Below are 19,819 nucleotides of genomic sequence, written 5' to 3'. Positions count from 1 at the left end.
CAGGTGCCGCCGGAGCACCACTTCTGCTGTGATTGGACACAGCAGAAGCCGATCAATAGGTGCTGGCCAATGGATGAGCTCTGGCACCTGTTGATCGTTGGAGAGTGACAGGACACAGCTCTGCCTATGTAAACAAGGCAGAGCTGAATCCTGTCAGCGGCAATCTGCTAGATTTTCAGGGAATAAAATCTAGCAGATTGCCTAGTAAAAGCACCTTACTGCGTACACAAAACACATAGCTAGGCACACAGCTAACCCTTTGATCACCCTAGATGTTTAACCCCTTTCCTGCCAGTGTCATTAGTACAGTGACAGTGTATAGTTTTAGCACTGATCACAGTATCAGTGTCAATGGTTCCCACAAAATTCCAGTATATATCCCATAGTTTGTAGACGCTATAACTTTTGCACAATCCAATCAATAGACACTTATTGGGATTTTTTTTTACCAAAAATATGTAAACAGAAAACATTTTGGCCTAAAATATGAAGAAATTTGATTTTTTAAATTTTTTTTATTGGATGTTTTATAGCAGAAAGTGAAAAATATATATCTATTTTTTTAATTTAGTTCTTTTTTGTTAAAGAAAACCCAGTGGTGATCAAATACCACCTAAATAAAGCTCGATTTTCGTGGAAAAAAATAATACAAATTTCATTTGGGTGCAGCGTTGCATGACCGCGCAATTGTCAAAGTAACGCAGCGTTGTGTAGCAAAAAAGAGCCTGGACAGGAAGGGGGGGAAATCTTCTGTGGCTAAGGTGGGGATTGCCATTCGTAGAATGTTTTTTTATTTTTCTATAAATGTATACTCTCTATACTGCTTAATGGGTGCTTACACGCACTTTTTTTTGTTCCTTACCTGTGCTGATTTCTAGAGAACTTTTCTCCTCCTTATATGGATCACCTCTCACATGTTGTTCTACTTCCTTTTCAACTTCAGGTTTTTCATTCATTATATTTTCCTCCTGCATAATAAAACATGAAAAACAACATATAATACCACACATAATACAACATACAGTATAATATAACACATAATGCAACATATAATACAACACATGATACAACATATAATAAAACACATAATGCAACATATAATACAACACATGATAAAACACTTAATACAACGTATAATACAACGTATAATACAACACATGATACAACACATAATGCAACAAATGATACAACATACAATACGACACATAATACAACACATAATACGACACATAATACAACACAGGATACAACACATGATACAACACATGATGCAACATGTGATGCAGCACATGATACAACACATAACGCAACACATAATACAACATATGATACAACACATGATACAGCATAAAATACAACACATAATACAACATATAATACAACACAGGATACAACACATGATAAAACATATAATATAACATATAATACAACACATAATGCAACACATAATACAACACACGATACAACACATAACGCAACACATGATACAACACATAACACAACACATAATACAACATATGATACAACACATAATACAACATATGATACAACACACGATACAACATATAATACAACACAATGCAACTTATCAAGAAGGTGATTGTGTAATAGTTGAGGTCAGGGGAGGACTGACCATTTGGAAAATTTGGGCACTGCCCGAGGGCCCCGGGTCAGTAGGGGGCACCATGAGATACCCCTGGTACCTTTTTCATAGGCTTTATTGAGTTTGGGCAAGGACATAGGGGCCCCATGATCCCCTATTGCCCGGGGGCCCCATGAGTTGTCATTCCCCCCCTGGTTGAGGTCTTGTATGCTAGAACAGTCCTAAATATCTGCAAGTTCAGAACTTAGCCACTTGACGACCTGCTCACAGTAGTTGCAGGCATGGCAACGTATATGTATGCTGCCAGCTTTCTTGGGGCATACATGTACGTTGCCGGCTTTCTTCCAGGTTCGGGGCGCACGTGTACGTTCTAGGCTGTCTTCTGGGTTTGGGGCGTTTGTTTACATGGCCCTCTTTCTTCTGGGTTTGGTACACACGTGTACTTTGCCGGCTTTCTTCCGGATTTGGGATGTGTGTGTGCGTTTCCGGCTTTCTTCCGGATTTGGGATGTGTGTGTGCGTTTCCGGCTTTCTTTCGGTTTGGGATGCGAGTGTACATTGCCGGCTTTCTTCCGGGTTTGGGGTATGCGTGTACATTGCCAGCTTGCTTTCGGGTTTGAGGCGTGCATGTACGTTGCCGGCTTTCTTCCATGTTCGGGGCACACGTGTACATTCTAAGCTTTTTTCCAGGTTTGGGGTACACGTTTACGTTGCCCTCTTTCTTTTGGGTTTGGGGCGCTCGTTTACATTGCCCTCTTTCTTCTGGGTTTGGTACACACGTGTACTTTGCCAGCTTTCTTCCGGATTTGGGATGTGTGTGTGCGCGTTTCCGGCTTTCTTTCGGGTTTGGGATGTGCATGTACATTTCCGGCTTTCTTCCGGGTTGGAGATGTGCGTGTACATTTCTGGCTTTCTTCCGGGTTTGGGGCGTGCATGTACGTTTCTGGCTTCCTTCCGGGTTTGGGGCGCACATGTACATTCTAGGCTTTTTTCCGGGTTTGGGGTGCACGTTTACATTGCTCTCTTTCTTTTGGGTTTGGGGCACACGGCATTTACATTGCCCTCTTTCTCCTGGGTTTGGTACACACATGTACATTGCTGGCTTTCTTCCGGGTTTGGGATGTGTGTGTGCGTTTACGGCTTTCTTTTGGGTTTGGGATGCGAGTGTACATTGTCGGCTTTCTTCCGGGTTTGGGGCATGCGTGTACGTTTTTGGCTTCCCTCTGGGTTTGGGGCATGCGTGTACGTTTCCAGCTTCCTTCTGGGTTTGGGGTGCGCATGTACGTTGCTAGCTTTCTTCCAGGTTCGGGGTGCGTGTGTACGTTGCTGGCTTTTTTCTGGGTTTGGGACACACGTGTATGTTGCCGTCTTTATTCCAAGTTCAGGGTGTGCGTATACGTTGCCAGCTTCTTTCCAGGTTTGGGACGCTTGTGTACGTTGCCAGCTTTCTTCTGGGTTTTGTGCACATGTGAATGTTGCCAGTTTCCTTCCTGGTTTGTGGTGCACATGTACATAGCTGGCTTCCTTCCGGGATTAGGGTGCGCGAGCGTGCACCCTCCACTGACCTGTGCTGTGATTGGACACAGCACGAGTTTGTCAGCAGGTTTTAGCCAATGATTTTGGCTGAAACGTCCTGATGGTCTGTGTGCAATCACAGCACTGAGTTCTGTGTTTACAAACACACAGAAATCTGTGTACACAGAACAGTGATCTAACAAGCAGGAAGAAAAAACAGCCAGATCTGTGAGTATAAGCAGCACACATTACACTTGTTAGGTACGCAGTTAAAGTGTTACTAAGCCCCGGACCCCGCATTCACTATATCCGCTCTCCCCGGACCCTGCATTCACTATATCCACTCTCCCCGGACCCTGCATTCACTATATCCACTCTCCCCGGACCCTGCATTCACTATATCCACTCTCCCCGGACCCTGCATTCACTATATCCACTCTCCCCGGACCCTGCATTCACTATATCCACTCTCCCCGGACCCTGCATTCACTATATCCACTCTCCCCGGACCCTGCATTCACTATATCCGATCTCCTCGGACCCTGCATTCACTATATCCGATCTCCTCGGACTCTGCATTCACTATATCCGATCTCCTCGGACTCTGCATTCACTATATCCGATCTCCTCGGACTCTGCATTCACTATATCCGATCTCCTCGGACTCTGCATTCACTATATCCGATCTCCTCGGACTCTGCATTCACTATATCCGATCTCCTCGGACTCTGCATTCACTATATCCGATCTCCTCGGACTCTGCATTCACTATATCCGATCTCCCCGGACTCTGCATTCACTATATCCGATCTCCCCGGACCCTGCATTCTCTATATCCGCTCTCCCCGGACCCTGCATTCACTATATCCTCTCTCCATGGACCACGCATTCACTATATCCGGTCTCCCCAGACCCCACATTCACTATATCCGGTCTCCCCGGACCCCGCATTCACTATATCCGGTCTCCCTGGACCCCGCATTCACTATATCCGGTCTCCCTGGACCCCGCATTCACTATATCCGCTCTCCCTGGACCCCGAATTCACTATATCCGCTCTCCCCGGGACCATGCATTCACTATATCCGATCCCCAAAGACCCCGCATTCACTATATCCGCTCTTCCTGGATCCTGCATTCTCTATATCTGGTCTCCCAGTGGTGAACAAGTACCACCAAAAGAAAGCTCTATTTTTGTGGGGGAAAAAAAATAAAAATTATATGTGACATAAATTTTCAGTGTTGCATGACCGTGCAATTGTCAGTTAAAGTTGTGCAGCACTGAATAGCAAGAAATGGACTGGTTAGGAACAGGGTAAACAATAAAACAAAAATAAAATTAAAAAAATAAAGTGGACCTCCGTGATTTTCCCACCCCTGTCTGTGCCCCTCACCCCCCTCAAAGTCTCACCACTACCTGATATCTACCTGATCCTCCTGAGGGATCTCCTGATGTTCCTGTGTGGAGTCCCGGGAATACTGAGGACAGGGACATCTCTCTGGTGGGTTCCCATTACTGGATCCATCTGTAGGAAACACACATATACAGTCTGGTAGGTGCAATGATATGTGCAAACAGGGCAGACCGCGCTTCTTCTTCCCCAACTAGGGAGAATGACAAAATCGCTTCTGGATTATTTCTAGCTAGGAGAGATCAGTGAACTGGGAGCACATTTTGGGGGTCCTGTGGAAGCAATCCAGGGGCTGTACAGCCACTGGATCATTCAAAGTCGCATCGTAGACGCATCCATCTAAAGTCGTATCAAAGTCAATACTTATCCCAGTGGCAAAAAGAAATGTAACAAAACCCGAAACGCATGAAAAAGGCAAACACTTTTTGGCGTTTTTGGTGCGGGTCCATTGAAGTCTAATAAATACAAAACGCAATCTGCTGCAGGAAAAAAAAAGTCTCTGAAACTTAAAAAAAAAAAAAAAAAAAAGAACCCACCGGCTCAAAATGCACAAAATGTGAACTAAATCCATAGGAAACCATGTTATTGGGCTGTAGTGCCTTGCTATAAAATGGAAAACGCACTGAAATCCACAGAAGTGTGAAGCAAGGGTAATCCTTTCACTGCCCTAGACACATGTCATACCGCGGTACCAGCGCTGGGGGTTTCTGTAGAAAACCTGACTCTGCAGCTGTGAGATAGAAGTGATCCGGTGGCTGTACAGCCCCTGGATAGCTTCCACAGGACTGTGGATGGCCTCCCCCTCTCCATATCATGCTGGGGGGGGTTCTGTAGGTCATGAAGGTAACCTAGGCAGGGATTTCTGTACAGCAGGGGGCACTGTCTTGACAGTTCATTACAGAAAGTTAGCGGCTTCCAGTATTTCTGGCGGGATTAACATCAATTTCAATTCACTTAACAGCTTTCCCACCACCCTATAGTAGAAGTACTGCTACAGGGCAGCAGGGCTGCGCAAAATCATGTATATAAACATGATTTGCATATGTGGGTAGGGGGCACATGCGCTGCCCTACCCGCACTGCCCTACCTGTGCCACCATTGGCGGCTACAGATGTTGATCATCGGGTCCCAGGCGAAGATTCCCCACCGGCACCCGTTGATCGTTGAGTAACTCTGACAAGGAGAGACCTGTGTGTAAACAACACAGATCTCTCCCCTGTCAGCAAGGACATGCTGCTTTGTATTTTTCTGCACAGTATGTCTCCCTAGTAAAACACACCCAGCACACAGTTAACCCTTTGATTGCCCAAGATGTTAACCCCTTCCTGCCCAGTGCCATTAGTACAGTGTCAGTGCTTTTTTTTTAGCACTCATCACTGTATTGGTGTCATTGGGGATGTCAGTGGCAGTTAGGTGTGTGTGCTGCCATAAATGCGCCGCCATTGGCGGCTAGGGATGTCAATCACCAGTCCCAGCCAGCGTTTCCCTGCCAGCACCCAGCGATCGTCAGGAAAGCTGACAGGGGAGAGGTCTGTATGTAAACAACACAGGTCTCTCTCCTGCCAACAAGGACATGCTGCTTTGTATCTCTCTGCACAGCATGTCTCCCTAGTAAAACACACACAGTTAACCGTTTGATGACCCCCAGATGTTAACCTCTTCCTGCCCAGTGTCATTAGTATAGTGGTCGGTGCTTTTTTTTAGCACTGATCATTGTATTGGTGTCACTGGGGATGTCAGTGACACCAAGTCAGTTCCCCCCCCAGTGTCACAATGCCACCCGCAGTCCCTCTATAAGTCGCTGATCACTGCCATTACTAGTAAAAAAAAAAAAAAATCCCAGTATCTATACAGCCATTCGTAAATGCTATAACTTTCACATAAATCAAATAATTTACACGTATTGGGATTTTTTTTTTAGCAGAATACATTTGCCCTAAATTTATGATAAAATGTGATTTTTTAAAAAAAAATTTACTGGACATGTTTAATAGCAAATAGTCGAAAATATAGTTTTTTTCTCAAAATTGTCGGTCTTTTTTTTTGTTTATAGCGCAAAAAAATTAAAAAAAAAAACACAGAGGGGATCAAATACCACCAAAAGAAAGCTCTGTTTGTGGGGAAAAAAGGACGTAAATTTAATTTGGGTGCAGCGTTGCATGATCGCGCAATTGTCAGTTAAAGTAACACAGCACCGTATCACAAAAAAAAAATGGCCTGATCAGGAGGGAGGGAGGCGTATCACAAAACAAAATGGCCTGGTCAGGAGGAGGGGGGGGGGGGGTGTCATATCGCCAAAAAAATGGCCTGGTCAGGAAGGGGGAGGGGTTAAAGAGTTCTAACAAATCGCTTCCATCAGTTTAAAGGAAACAATTAGGGGAGATTGATTGCTCGGGTGTACATATATCTGGTTCACAGCGAATGCGATTTCAAAGAGGTGCCATTCAAAGCGCGACCTCAAAGTAGAGGCGATGTAGACACGGGTGCGATTTCGGTGCCATTTACCTTGTAGTCTATGAGAGTTAAATCGCGCTGAAGCGATGAAAAAGTAACGCAGGAACTATTTTTCAAGTCGCGCTACTTGAAATCGCACCTATTAGGACAGTTGCCATAGAAATACATTAGGGATGCGACTTCAGGTGCGATTTCTCAATCACGTGTCGCACCTGAAGTCGCAGCGGTGTGAACTACAAAGAAACAGGAAGAGATGAAAGTAGAACTATATTCAAAAACGCACAGAAAGTAGGTGATATGGTGGTCAGCGTCATAGTTCACATCAGTGCTTGCAGTTCCAGTGCATTCTGGATGCAAAAAAAAAAAAAAAAAAAGTAGAACAGGCTTTTTTCTGCACAGAACTGTACTGGAACGCGGTAAAACGCACCAAAAATGCACCGAAACGCACATGTTCCTATTTAAGTTGAATCAGAAGAGAGGGGAAAAAATTAACTGCAATGAATAAAAAAATGCATCAAAAATGCACTGGAACTGCACTAAAACGCACCAAAAACGCACTGGAATGCACTAGTTACAGTTGGGTCCATAAATATTGGGACATCGACACAATTCTAACATTTCTGGCTCTATACACCACCACAATGGATTTGAAATGAAAAAACAAGATGTGTTTTAACTGTAGACTGTCAGCTTTAATTTGAGGGTGTTTACATCCAAATCAGGTGAACGGTGTAGGAATTACAACAGTTTGCATATGTGCCTCCCACTTGTTAAGGGACCAAAAGTAATGGGACAATTGGCTTCTCAGCTGTTCCATGGCCAGGTGTGTGTTATTCCCTCATTATCCCAATTACAATGAGCAGATAAAAGGTCCAGAGTTCATTTCAAGTGTGCTATTTGCATTTGGAATCTGTTGCTGTCAACTCTCAAGATGAGATCCAAAGAGCTGTCACTATCAGTGAAGCAAGCCATCATTAGGCTGAAAAAACAAAACAAACCCATCAGAGAGATAGCAAAAACATTAGGCGTGGCCAAAACAACTGTTTGGAACATTCTTAAAAAGAAGGAACGCACCGGTGAGCTCAGCAACACCAAAAGACCCGGAAGACCACGGAAAACAACTGTGGTGGATGACCAAAGAATTATTTTCCTGGTGAAGAAAACACCCTTCACAACAGTTTGTCAGATCAAGAACACTCTCCAGGAGGTAGGTGTATGTGTGTCAAAGTCAACAATCAAGAGAAGACTTCACCAGAGTGAATACAGAGGGTTCACCACAAGATGTAAACCATTGGTGAGCCTCAAAAACAGGAAGGCCAGATTAGAGTTTTTTTTTTTTCCAAAAAAGATTTTTATTAGAAGAAAGCAGGCATAACAATACATATACAGACGTGAATCCAAAATCGGACAGATTACTGTATGGCGACTCCCGTGTCGCAGACGGGTCAAAGCATAACAGGCAATACAAAACATAACGTAAAACATTTAGTCAACATAATATTACAATCCAGGAAATGTACCACAAATAAGAAATGAGTTAGGAGATACTGTATATTGTCTTTTGACCGTTGAGCAGGATTTTCTGTCAGGGAAGTGTGAAGTGTGTGATATCGAATATGAACAGCATCTATGGAAGCCTTAGATTCATTTCACGTGTCCAAGAATTGGAAGTGTAAGTGTTATGGAGCGTAATACGTCTGTTTGAGGTACAGCATTCTGTATTGGTTATGGTACGAAGATAAGAGTAGAACACAGGCGAGAGCTAAAGATCAGGTAAAAAGAGGGTTAGTTAGTAAGTAGAGTAACTTGGTGATAACGTAAGTATATAGAAAGGGAGAAGGAAGAGAGAAAGAGAGAGAGAGAGAGAAAAAAAGGGGGGGGGGAGGTGGGGAGGGAAGGGCTTATGGTATGGTAAAACGAAAAAAAGGAGTATATTCTTGCGGGTAGGTGGCTTTCAACATGTGAAACGCGTCACAATAGAAATATCAGCTTATAGTTGAAGCCATGGTGCGAATCAAGACAGTCAGTCAACCAGGTAATATGCGGATACAAGTTCCAAAGGAGCAAGCCTTGGTGAAGGACAAAGGTATATCTAGGCTAGAGTTTGCCAAACGACATGTAAAAAAGCCTTCACAGTTCTGGAACAACATTCTATGGACAGATGAGACCAAGATCAACTTGTACCAGAGTGATGGGAAGAGAAGAGTATGGAGAAGGAAAGGAACTGCTCATGATCCTAAGCATACCACCTCATCAGTGAAGCATGGTGGTGGTAGTGTCATGGCGTGGGCATGTATGGCTGCCAATGGAACTGGTTCTCTTGTATTTATTGATGATGTGACTGCTGACAAAAGCAGCAGGATGAATTCTGAAGTGTTTCGGGCAATATTATCTGCTCATATTCAGCCAAATGCTTCACAACTCATTGGACGCCGCTTCACAGTGCAGATGGACAATGACCCAAAGCAGACTGCAAAAGCAACCAAAGAGTTTTTTAAGGGAAAGAAGTGGAATGTTATGCAATGGCCAAGTCAATCACCTGACCTGAATCCGATTGAGCATGCATTTCACTTGCTGAAGACAAAACTGAAGGGAAAATGCCCCAAGAACAAGCAGGAACTGAAGACAGTTGCAGTAGAGGCCTGGCAGAGCATCACCAGGGATGAAACCCAGCGTCTGGTGATGTCTATGCGTTTCAGACTTCAGGCTGTAATTGACTGCAAAGGATTTGCAACCAAGTATTAAAAAGTGAAAGTTTGATTTATGATTATTATTCTGTCCCATTACTTTTGGTCCCTTAACAAGTGGGAGGCACATATGCAAACTGTTGTAATTCCTACAACTGATTTGGATGTAAATACCCTCAAATTAAAGCTGACAGTCTGCAGTTAAAGCACATCTTGTTTGTTTCATTTCAAATCCATTGTGGTGGTGTATAGAGCCAAAAATGTTAGAATTGTGTCAATGTCCCAATATTTATGGACCTGACTGTAAGTTGAAGAAGAGAGGGGAAGAAATTAACTGGAATGCATAAAAAAAGCATTAAAAAACGCACTGGAAAGCACTAAAACGAACCAAAAACACACTGGAATGCAATGTCCCTATTTAAGTTGAAGAGAAAGGAAGAAATAAACTGGAATGCATAAAAAACACACCGAAACGCACTAAAATGCACCAAAAACGCACTGGAACGCAATGTCCCTATTTAAGTTGAAGAGGATAAAGGAATAAATGAACTGGAATACATAAAAAACACACCGGAACGCATAAAAAATACATCAAAGATGCACTGGAACACACTAAAATGCACCAAAACCGCACTGGAGTCAGAATAGAGGGGAAGAAATGAACTGGAATGCATTAAAAAAAGCATCAAAAATGCACCGGAACACACAAACGCACAAAAAACGCACTGGAACGCACATGTCCCTATTTAGGTGTAAAATGAAGAGAGGGAAGAAATGAACTGGAATGCTTAAAAAAAAACACATTAAAAACGCACAGAAACACACTAAAATGCTCCAAAAACGCACATGTCCCTGTTTAAGAAGAAGAGAGGGCAAGAAATGAACTGGAATGCTTAAAAAAACACATCAAAAATGCACCAGAACGCACATGTCCCTATTTAAGTTGAAGAAGAGAAAGGAAGAAATGAACTGGAATGCATAAAAAACGCACCAGAACACATAAAAAAAGCATAACAAAATGTACCGGAACGCGCCAAAAATGCATCAAAAACGTGCATGCAAAAAACGCATCCAAAACGCATCGGGACTGTGTTTCCATAGTGTGAACCGGCCCTAAGGGACCCCTGCCAGTTTATGTGTTGCCATCTGTGTCCCATTGGGCAGATTTCCCTGCATTTCCTGTCCCATAGCCAAACAGGAAGTGAGAGGAAATCCCTCCAAATAAAGGGAATTCCTTGGGGACCCCCCAGGTCACCAGAACTAGTGTCCCCATTGAAAGATTTCCCCTCTATTCCTGTTCTGGGGACAACCCAAAATTTGGGATGTTTTTTTACGTTCACTATCAATGATAATGGGAAACAAATAGAGAGGGGGGAAGGGGGAACCTTTTTTTGTCCAAAACTAAAAAAAACAAAAAACAGAGTTTTGCCTTTAGTTATACTTTAATATCGCTCCCTAAGGCTTCATTCACACCCGTGCGACTTCGAAATCGATTCTCATTGCGACTTTACACTGAGACTTTGGATACATGCGACTTTGGCTTTGACCAAGGATCATGGTTTATGCTGTACAAAGTCGTGCGCACAAGTCGCATGTATAACATCAGGCGCGACTTTCATGCGACTTTAGAGGGTTTACATGGAGGCCTATGGCCCTCGAGTCGCAGGAAAGTCAGGCCAAAGTAGTGCGGGAAGGATTTGAAGTTGCACGGCTATGAATGGAACTCATTGGGAAACATGGCGTGCTGCGACCTGTCATATGACTTTGGACCCCAAAGTCGCATGGCAAGTCGCACAACTGTGAATGGGCTCTACCTGTCTATAAAGTACTGGGCTGCTACATTAAATAATAGGAAATTATTCACTCGTTTATTCCCTCTACACACACAAAAAAATAATCACATCGGGACAATCATACGGAACCAGACAACCAATGAAAAACATTCCTGAACAAGGAGAACCTATGAATGTATTCTATTGTTTATTCCTCACCTGTGCTGATTATCATAGGACCTTCCTCCTCTTTACTCCTGACACGTCCTTCTTCCTCCTCCTCCTCAGCTCTGAATTCTCTCTGATTGGCTCTGGTGTCTCCAGGGTCTGTGAATAAAGATAGGAGTGAAGCCCCCTGTACAAGTGGGGAGGAGCATGCAGCCGCTCTTTATGCCTTGTCTGTTACAGACACAGAACAGGGAACAGATCACTCCTAATTTGCAAAGTCGCTTGCACCCCTTTAGGTAATTGGTCACAGTAGATCACATGGTACGTACAACGGGCTGGTATACAGATCTGTCATCGGCTGTATCTGAGGTACACAGCCGGTGACAGATCTCACCACAGCACTGGCATGCACGAGGACATCATATGACGCCCACCCGGATTGACGAGAGTCCTGCCCGGCCAATAGCAAAATGACGGCCGAGTGGGACTTTAGTTGAACCGGGTGGGCACCATATGATGTCCTCATGCCTTCCCGTTAACCAGTTCCCGCCTGGCCAATAGCAAAATGATGGCCGACCGTAACATTTGTTGATCTGGGTGGACAACATATGATGTCCTCACGCGTGCCCGTTAACCAATTCCCGTCTGGCCAATAGCAAAATGATGGCTGAGCGGGACTTTCATTGATCCAGGTAGACGCCATATGACGTTCTCACGTGTGCCTGTTAACCCGTTCCCGCCTGGCCAATAGCAAAATGAAAGGAATTCTTTGCTATAAGCAATCATAATGTGTAAAAAAAAAAAAAAAACACTGATCACTTCCCCAGAGTAGTACAATGTTACTATGGTCACAGTGTGTTTTGAAGAAAAACAGGGTCTCCCTGGATTCTGCAATAACTTTATCCGGTCTCCCCAGACCCTGCATTCACTATATCCGGTCTCCCCGGACCCTGCATTCACTATATCCGGTCTCCCCGGACCCTGCATTCACTATATCCGCTCTCCCCGGACCCTGCATTCACTATATCCGCTCTCCCCGGATCCTGCATTCACTATATCCGCTCTCCCCGGACCCTGCATTCACTATATCCGCTCTCCCCGGACCCTGCATTCCCTATATCCGCTCTCCCCGGACCCTGCATTCCCTATATCCGCTCTCCCCGGACCCTGCATTCACTATATCCGCTCTCCCCGGTCCCTGCATTCACTATATCCGCTCTCCCCGGACCCTGCATTCACTATATCCGCTCTCCCCGGACCCTGCATTCACTATATCCGCTCTCCCCGGACCCTGCATTCACTATATCCGCTCTCCCCGGACCCTGCATTCACTATATCAGGTCTCCCCAGACCCTGCATTCACTATATCAGGTCTCCCCGGACCCTGCATTCACTATATCTGCTCTCCCCGTACCCTGCATTCACTATATCAGGTCTCCCCGGACACTGCATTCATTATATCTGCTCTCCCTGACCCTGCATTCACTATATCCGCTCTCCCTGGACCCTGCATTCATTATATCCGCTCTCCCCGCACCCTGCATTCACTATATCCGCTCTCCCCGCACCCTGCATTCACTATATCCGCTCTCCCCAGACCCGGCATTCACTATATCCGGTCTCCTCGGACCCTGCATTCACTATATCCGGTCTCCCCGGACCCTGCATTCACTAAATCAGGTCTCCCCGGACCCTGCATTCACTATATCAGGTCTCCCCGGACCCTGCATTCACTATATCCGCTCTCCCCGGACCCTGCATTCACTATATCCGCTCTCTCCGGACCCTGCATTCACTATACCTGCTCTCCCCGGACCCCGCATTCACTATACCTGGTCTCCCCGGACCCCACATTCACTATATCTGGTCTCCCCGGACCCTGCATTCACTATATCCGCTCTCCCCAGACCCTGCATTCACTATATCTGCTCTCCCCGGACCCTGCATTCACTATATCTGCTCTCCCCGGACCCCGCATTCACTATACCTGGTCTCCCCGGACCCCGCATTCACTATATCTGGTCTCCCTGGACCCTGCATTCACTATATCCGCTCTCCCCAGACCCTGCATTCACTATATCTGCTCTCCCCGGACCCCGCATTCACAATACCTGGTCTCCCCCGACCCTGCATTCACTATATCCGCTCTCCCCGGACCCTGCATTCACTATATCTGCTCTCCCCGGACCCCGCATTCACTATATCTGGTCTCCCTGGACCCTGCATTCACTATATCCGCTCTCCCCAGACCCTGCATTCACTATATCTGCTCTCCCCGGACCCCGCATTCACAATACCTGGTCTCCCCCGACCCTGCATTCACTATATCCGCTCTCCCCGGACCCTGCATTCACTATATCTGCTCTCCCCGGACCCTGCATTCACTATATCCGCTCTCCCCGGACCCTGCATTCACTATATCTGCTCTCCCCGGACCCCGCATTCACTATATCCAGAAACAGGAAGCAACATCCAGGTACGTCGCTGTGCCTGTAAGAGCCGCCCCATCGCAGGGTATGTACTGTGGCAGCTGGATCCTCAATATTCTTCTCTCCTATACAAGAAATGAAAGTCTCCTCTTACCTGGTGATGTGAGGGGCGGCCGGTTCTCCATCATGACGTCCTCGTAGAGATCCAAGATGGCAGCTTCCTTGGCTGAAAAGGAGAGGAGGGCTTAGTTCCACTTTAAAGCAGAGCCAAATCCATTGATTTAATGGTTTCCCCAGCCATGTTGGCAATGCTGCCTGTCACAGTTGCTTGCGCTCTCAGCTGGCTTGTGAAACCATCCAATGGCTGGTGTCATAACTGATCACCAAACAGAGGCTAAAACGGCAGCTTCTTTGGCTCTCAGGCCTGGTTCACACCTATGAGTGTTGCGATTGATGGGTTCTTCCAGTGGGGGCGTTTTTGTGTTTTTCAACATGTCATTTTGATGAATTTTGTGTTTTTTCCCCAACTGAAAAGTACTGAGTGCGACTTTATAATTCATATTGTGTTGCGCTCCCAGTGAAAATATCTGTGATGTAAATAACTCTATTTACCCTTGGTAAACAAATATATAGTCCAGTGATTGTGCAAGAAATAAAAAATATATATTACTAAAAAATCATGTATATTTTCCACTAATATATGTGGAAATAGTATCCCCAAAAACAATAAGTGATAAAATAATGTGTACTATAACATATCTATAAATAAATCAATATGCATCATGATTAGTAAATATTCAAAAAAATATATAAATAACTTAAAACATATATATATATGATCTGCAAATTAATTAGTGATATAAATGTCCTTTAAATTCAGTGACTTTGTGCTTGATTAAATCTTGATTTGGTGACTTATTGTGAATCCGTGACTTTCTTTGAATCCTTAATTAGTGAAGATGTATGCTCACCTCCTTCTTAGCCTGCAATTAGGCTATACACACTTGTGGTTCACCTCCTATGGAACCTGCTTAGATGGAATTCCTCCTTTACAGATTGTGAAAACGTGGATATCCGTTATCCTCAATTAGCCCATATGCATTTTTCCATATGTGGGGAAAAAATTGCCAGACATAGTGTTTTATCCTTGTAGAAAGGTTTCTGCTTTATTGCTTTCCAACAGGTACACTCACATAAACAATATGCGGTATAGGATGAATTGCTCAGCTCAAGTAATCCGCCAGCCGTCTAGCCATGCACCCGCCGTCTGTCGAAACACTCCGGCTCTCTCCGAGTGACACCGCAGCCCCACCCCTACACGTTACGCCACTGGTCACGTGGCTTCATCAGGGGGTTGTGATAGGTTAGTCACTCTTCCATTGCCGGTTTAAATAGTCCAGCCGCGCCATTTTGTTGTCTATCTAATGGCAGCGGCCATGTTATTGGTGGCACTTTGCACAGCGATATTAATGCCAATAGTTACATTTGTAACTTTACTGCTATGTCCACCCGGAGAGATACATAGTGACATGTCTCTACGGCTGAGCGGTATGCAAATCAATCATATGTATACATCAATGTGTCAATCCAATACCTCAAAAATAACAAGTACAATAATACATATAGATGTATGTATGGGAACACACACATCCATATATAAACAATTATTTATATTATATAAAATGTAAATGCCAATAAAAATATATACACAGAGTGTACTGTATATATATAAATAGAAAAAATAATAAAATAATAAAATAATGTTTTAAACAGCTACTCTAAATGTGTATCCCCTATACAACATACTACAGTTTACCATTCTTGAAAACTGTAGAGATGTAAATTAAATATGTAAAATACATGAAATTAAAATTGTAAAATTGTGGGACTTTGATGCAATCTCCATACCCTTTGGTACTCAAAGTCACATCACAGTAGTGCAGGAACCTTTTAAAAGTTGCAGAAACTTTGAACATTTTCCTGCACTACTTCTTTGATGCGACTTGAGTGCCAGGGGGCGTAAAGTCGCATCAAAGTCGCATGAAAGTAGTGCAGGAACCTTCTCAAAGCCACATGAAAGTAGTGCAGGAACCTTCTCAAAGTCGCATGAAAGTAGTGCAAGAACCCTCTCAAAGTCCATGAAAGTAGTGCAGGAACCATCTCAAAGTCACATGAAAGTAGTGCAGGAACCATCTCAAAGTCGCAGCAACTTTGTAAATGTTCCTGTTTTACTTTGATGCGACTTGAGTGCCAGAGAGTATAAAATCACATGACAGTAGTGCAAGAACCTTTTTAAAGTCACAGCAACCTTGAACATGTTCCTTCACTACTTTCATGTGGCTTGAGTGCCAGAGTGTGTAAAGTCCAACTTAATAGTTTGCTATTGGCCAAAAAGCTTTGGGTTTTTGGTGCGGTTCCATTGAAGTCTGTAGCAGCAAAAATGCAATGTAATGCAGAGGAAAAAAAGTCCCTGACCCTTTCCAAAAAACGCAGCAGCATAGATGTAAAGGTGTCCCATAGGAAACCATGTTAAGTAGACTGTGGTGCATTTTGCAGAAAAAAAAACGCATAGGTGCTCCAGATTTTTGTCCTTCTTGTATTCTATGCATGAAGGTAAAACCCATTCTGGTGTTCAATAGCAAACCCCAATCCAACTCTATGGTGCCGGGCAGTGAGCACAGGGCCTACTAGAAGACGTCGGGCCCTCAGGCCACCCTCATGAAGTCTGCTCCTGATTGTTTGGTCAGAGACATTCACACCAGTGGCCTGCTGGAGGTCATTTTGTAGGGCTCTGGCAGGGCTCCTCCTTGCACAAAGGACCAGGTACCGGTCCTGCTGATGGGTTAACGACCTTCTACGACCCTGTCCAGCTCTCCTATAGTAACTGCCTGTCTCCTGGAATCTCCTCCATGCTCTTGAGACTGTGCTGGGAGACACAGCAAACCTTCTGGCAATGGCATGTATTGATGTGCCATACTGGAGGAGTTGGACTGCCTGTGCAACCTCTGTAGGGTCCAGATATCGCCTCATGCTACCAGTAGTGACACTGACCCTAGCCAAATGCTAAACTAATGAAAAACAGTCAGAAAAGATGAGTAGGGAAACAAATGTCAGTGGCCTCCACCTGTAAAACCATCCCTGTTTTGGGGGTCGTCTCATTGTTGCCCATCTAGTGCACCTGTTGTTAATTTTATTACCACCAAAGCAGCTGAAACTGATGAACAACCCCCTCTGTGACTTACCTGACCAGATCAATATCCCAGAGTGTCATGGACTTGGTGCTAGACCAGCAATGGGCAAACTACGGCCCGGCGGACCTTTTAATCCGGCCCGCGGATGTGGCTGTCAGGATGTGTGTAGGCGGGGCAGCGTGACAAACGTGAGGGGAGCTAGGCTCCTCTCACAGTCCGCCCTGAAGACCGGAACGGCGCGGGAACACGGCGAGAGGAACGCGCGGAGCAAAGGTAAGTGAATTGACACAGGGGGGACTTGGCTTACTACTTGGGGGGGAATAGTACTGTGGGGGATGAAATACTATATGAGGGATGAATTAATATGAGGGATGAATTAATATGGGGGATGAATTAATATGGGGAATGAATTACTATAGGGGGGATGAATTACTATATGGGGGATGAATTACTATATGGGGGATGAATTACTATGGGGAATGAATTACTATAGGGGGGATGAATTACTATGGGGGATGAATTACTATGGCGGATGAATTACTATGCTTACTATGGGGGAATATTACTATACTTACTATGGATGACACATACACATCATTCATCTACTCTTGGTCCGGCCCCCGGGTCCAATATATGAACCCATTGCGGCCCTCAAGTCAAAAAGTTTGCCCACCCCTGTGCTAGACTCTGATTACAAAGAGTTCCTTTCATTTTTTTGAGCCGTGTATTTACCAGTACAGCTACCCAATGAAGCGGAGGGCCAAGAGGAACACACAGGAGGCTGGGGGCCCGAGTTGAACCTTGTTCATGAAGACTCCTCCTAGCAAGTAAAGGCCAAGAAAGGTCTGGGGTCACCACCTAGTCAGGCCAATAGAGTTACATACATGACAAGCACCCCATAGAGTTCTACAAAACGTTGGCTCCCCCAATTCTGGAGGGCCAGACCGCCCAACTTTTGACTCGGGTCCCCAGCCTCTGTTGCGTTGCCAATCGCCATCCATTTCATCCGATGGCCGTACTGGTAAATATCATGTCCTGGAGGACCAGTTCTCAACGCTGCCATCAGGAGCCAAGCTGCTCGTTTTCCTGAACCTACAAATCTAGGTGAATGGGCCGTCTATAAGCCACGCCGACTGTCCATGAACGGTCCCAGAACCGCCCTTCACAGAACATTGGACTGCCGATTCAGAAACCGCCGTCGTTTCTATTCCCCATTCAGTTCTACGAGACGCGAGTCGTAGAATACGACCCCGGCGCCATTAGCCCGGGCCCCTGCGGTGCCCCCCATCCAATCTACACATCAGAGGAATTGCAGAAAGATGGGGATAGGTGGAGGAGACATAATCCCTCCCATCCAGGCCACACACAGTGCTGGGACCCCGTTCTCTCATCAGAACAATATCATGCCTACTTGTTTTGGCTGGACTTTTTGTTGCCATTCATAAAATTGAATAATAAAAAAATAAATATATACATATGAAATTATTACCTTTTCCTCACTGGGCACACACTCTCCAGCTTCACACCCCTTCCAGGAGGATTCCCGAGCTGAAACATCCCTTTTTTTTTATCCACAACAAAATGGCCGCCGCCCCTCCTGTTTTGAGGACGCTTCCTGCTCTTACACTAGCACGCTTTCGCCCCCTAGTGGTGGCTCTAGCTTCACACTGAGAACAGGCGGCTCGAGCTGAGTTTCTCGTCACTATGGCAACCAAGAAGCGGCTGAGCTTCCGTGGAACGCATCGGGAGAGAGAGCCACAGGGCGGAAGTGGGTGAATAGTGACGATAGAGAGGAGAGAGCTGAGTGTAGGGGGAGGTGGGGACTCCTTGTGAGCTGGAGACATAATCATTAACCACTTTCCTGCCAGAGCCAATTCTGACACTTCTCAAAATGTATTTTGTTTTTGGTTTTTTTTGCTTGAAAATGAAGTAGAACCCTCATACATGATGTATATATTTTTTTTAGCAGAGGCCCCATAGAATAAATTTTTTTTTATGTCACGCAGTATTGGCATAGCGGTTTTTCAAATGCAATTTTTTTGGAGAAAAAATACACTTTAACCCACCGAAAGACTGACACCCCCCCCCCCACCCCTTCCTGACCAGGCCATTTGTTTACTATACAGCTACTTTGAGAATTGCGCAGACGTGCAACGCTGCACCCAAATGAAATTTATGTAATTTTTTCAACCACAAATAGTTTTTTTTAATGGTATTTGATCGCCTCTGCAGGTTTTTTTTAATTTTGTGCACAATATACAAAAAAAGACAGATAATTTAAAAAAATATATATTTTTTTACTTTTTTCAATATCTATATATATATATATATATATATATATATATATATATATATATATATATACATTTTTTTTTACTTACTTTTTTCTGTAAAACATATCTAATAAAAAAAAAATTCTTCATAAATTTTGGCAAAAACTTATTCTGCTTCATGTCTTTGGTAAAAAAAAAAAAAAATATATATATATATACATATATATATATATATTTTTTTTTTTTTTTACTTTTTTCTGAAAAACATATCTAATAAAAAAAAAATTAATTTCTTTATAAATTCAGGCAAAAACGT

General features: G+C 44.3%; 1 protein-coding gene across 2 annotated transcripts in view; it reads right to left on the bottom strand.

Moving 5' to 3' along the window:
• Window positions 1-18,815, bottom strand: part of LOC149466294 (uncharacterized) — a 54,798-nt gene extending 35,983 nt beyond the window's left edge. The window contains exons 1-5 of one of the 2 annotated variants that reach the window (XM_089672894.1): window positions 18,720-18,815; window positions 14,194-14,265; window positions 11,662-11,769; window positions 4,546-4,643; window positions 863-968 (exon numbers count right to left, since the gene is read on the bottom strand). In XM_089672894.1, the coding sequence (XP_089529020.1) occupies window positions 863-968; window positions 4,546-4,643; window positions 11,662-11,769; window positions 14,194-14,227 (346 nt within the window). In that variant the 5' untranslated portion in view covers window positions 14,228-14,265; window positions 18,720-18,815. Of the gene's footprint in view, window positions 1-862; window positions 969-4,545; window positions 4,644-11,661; window positions 11,770-14,193; window positions 14,266-17,281; window positions 17,568-18,719 lie in introns of those variants that run through there. The other variant, XM_089672893.1, reaches the window with a different exon arrangement.
• Between the last annotated feature and the right edge of the window lie 1,004 nt (window positions 18,816-19,819).

This window comes from Staurois parvus, unplaced genomic scaffold, assembly GCF_062004578.1.
Source record: "Staurois parvus isolate SC_StPar_1 unplaced genomic scaffold, SC_StPar_1.0 ptg000132l, whole genome shotgun sequence".
In the NCBI taxonomy this organism is placed as follows: Eukaryota; Metazoa; Chordata; class Amphibia; order Anura; family Ranidae; genus Staurois; species Staurois parvus.
This window is presented reverse-complemented; position numbering and strand designations above follow the sequence as displayed.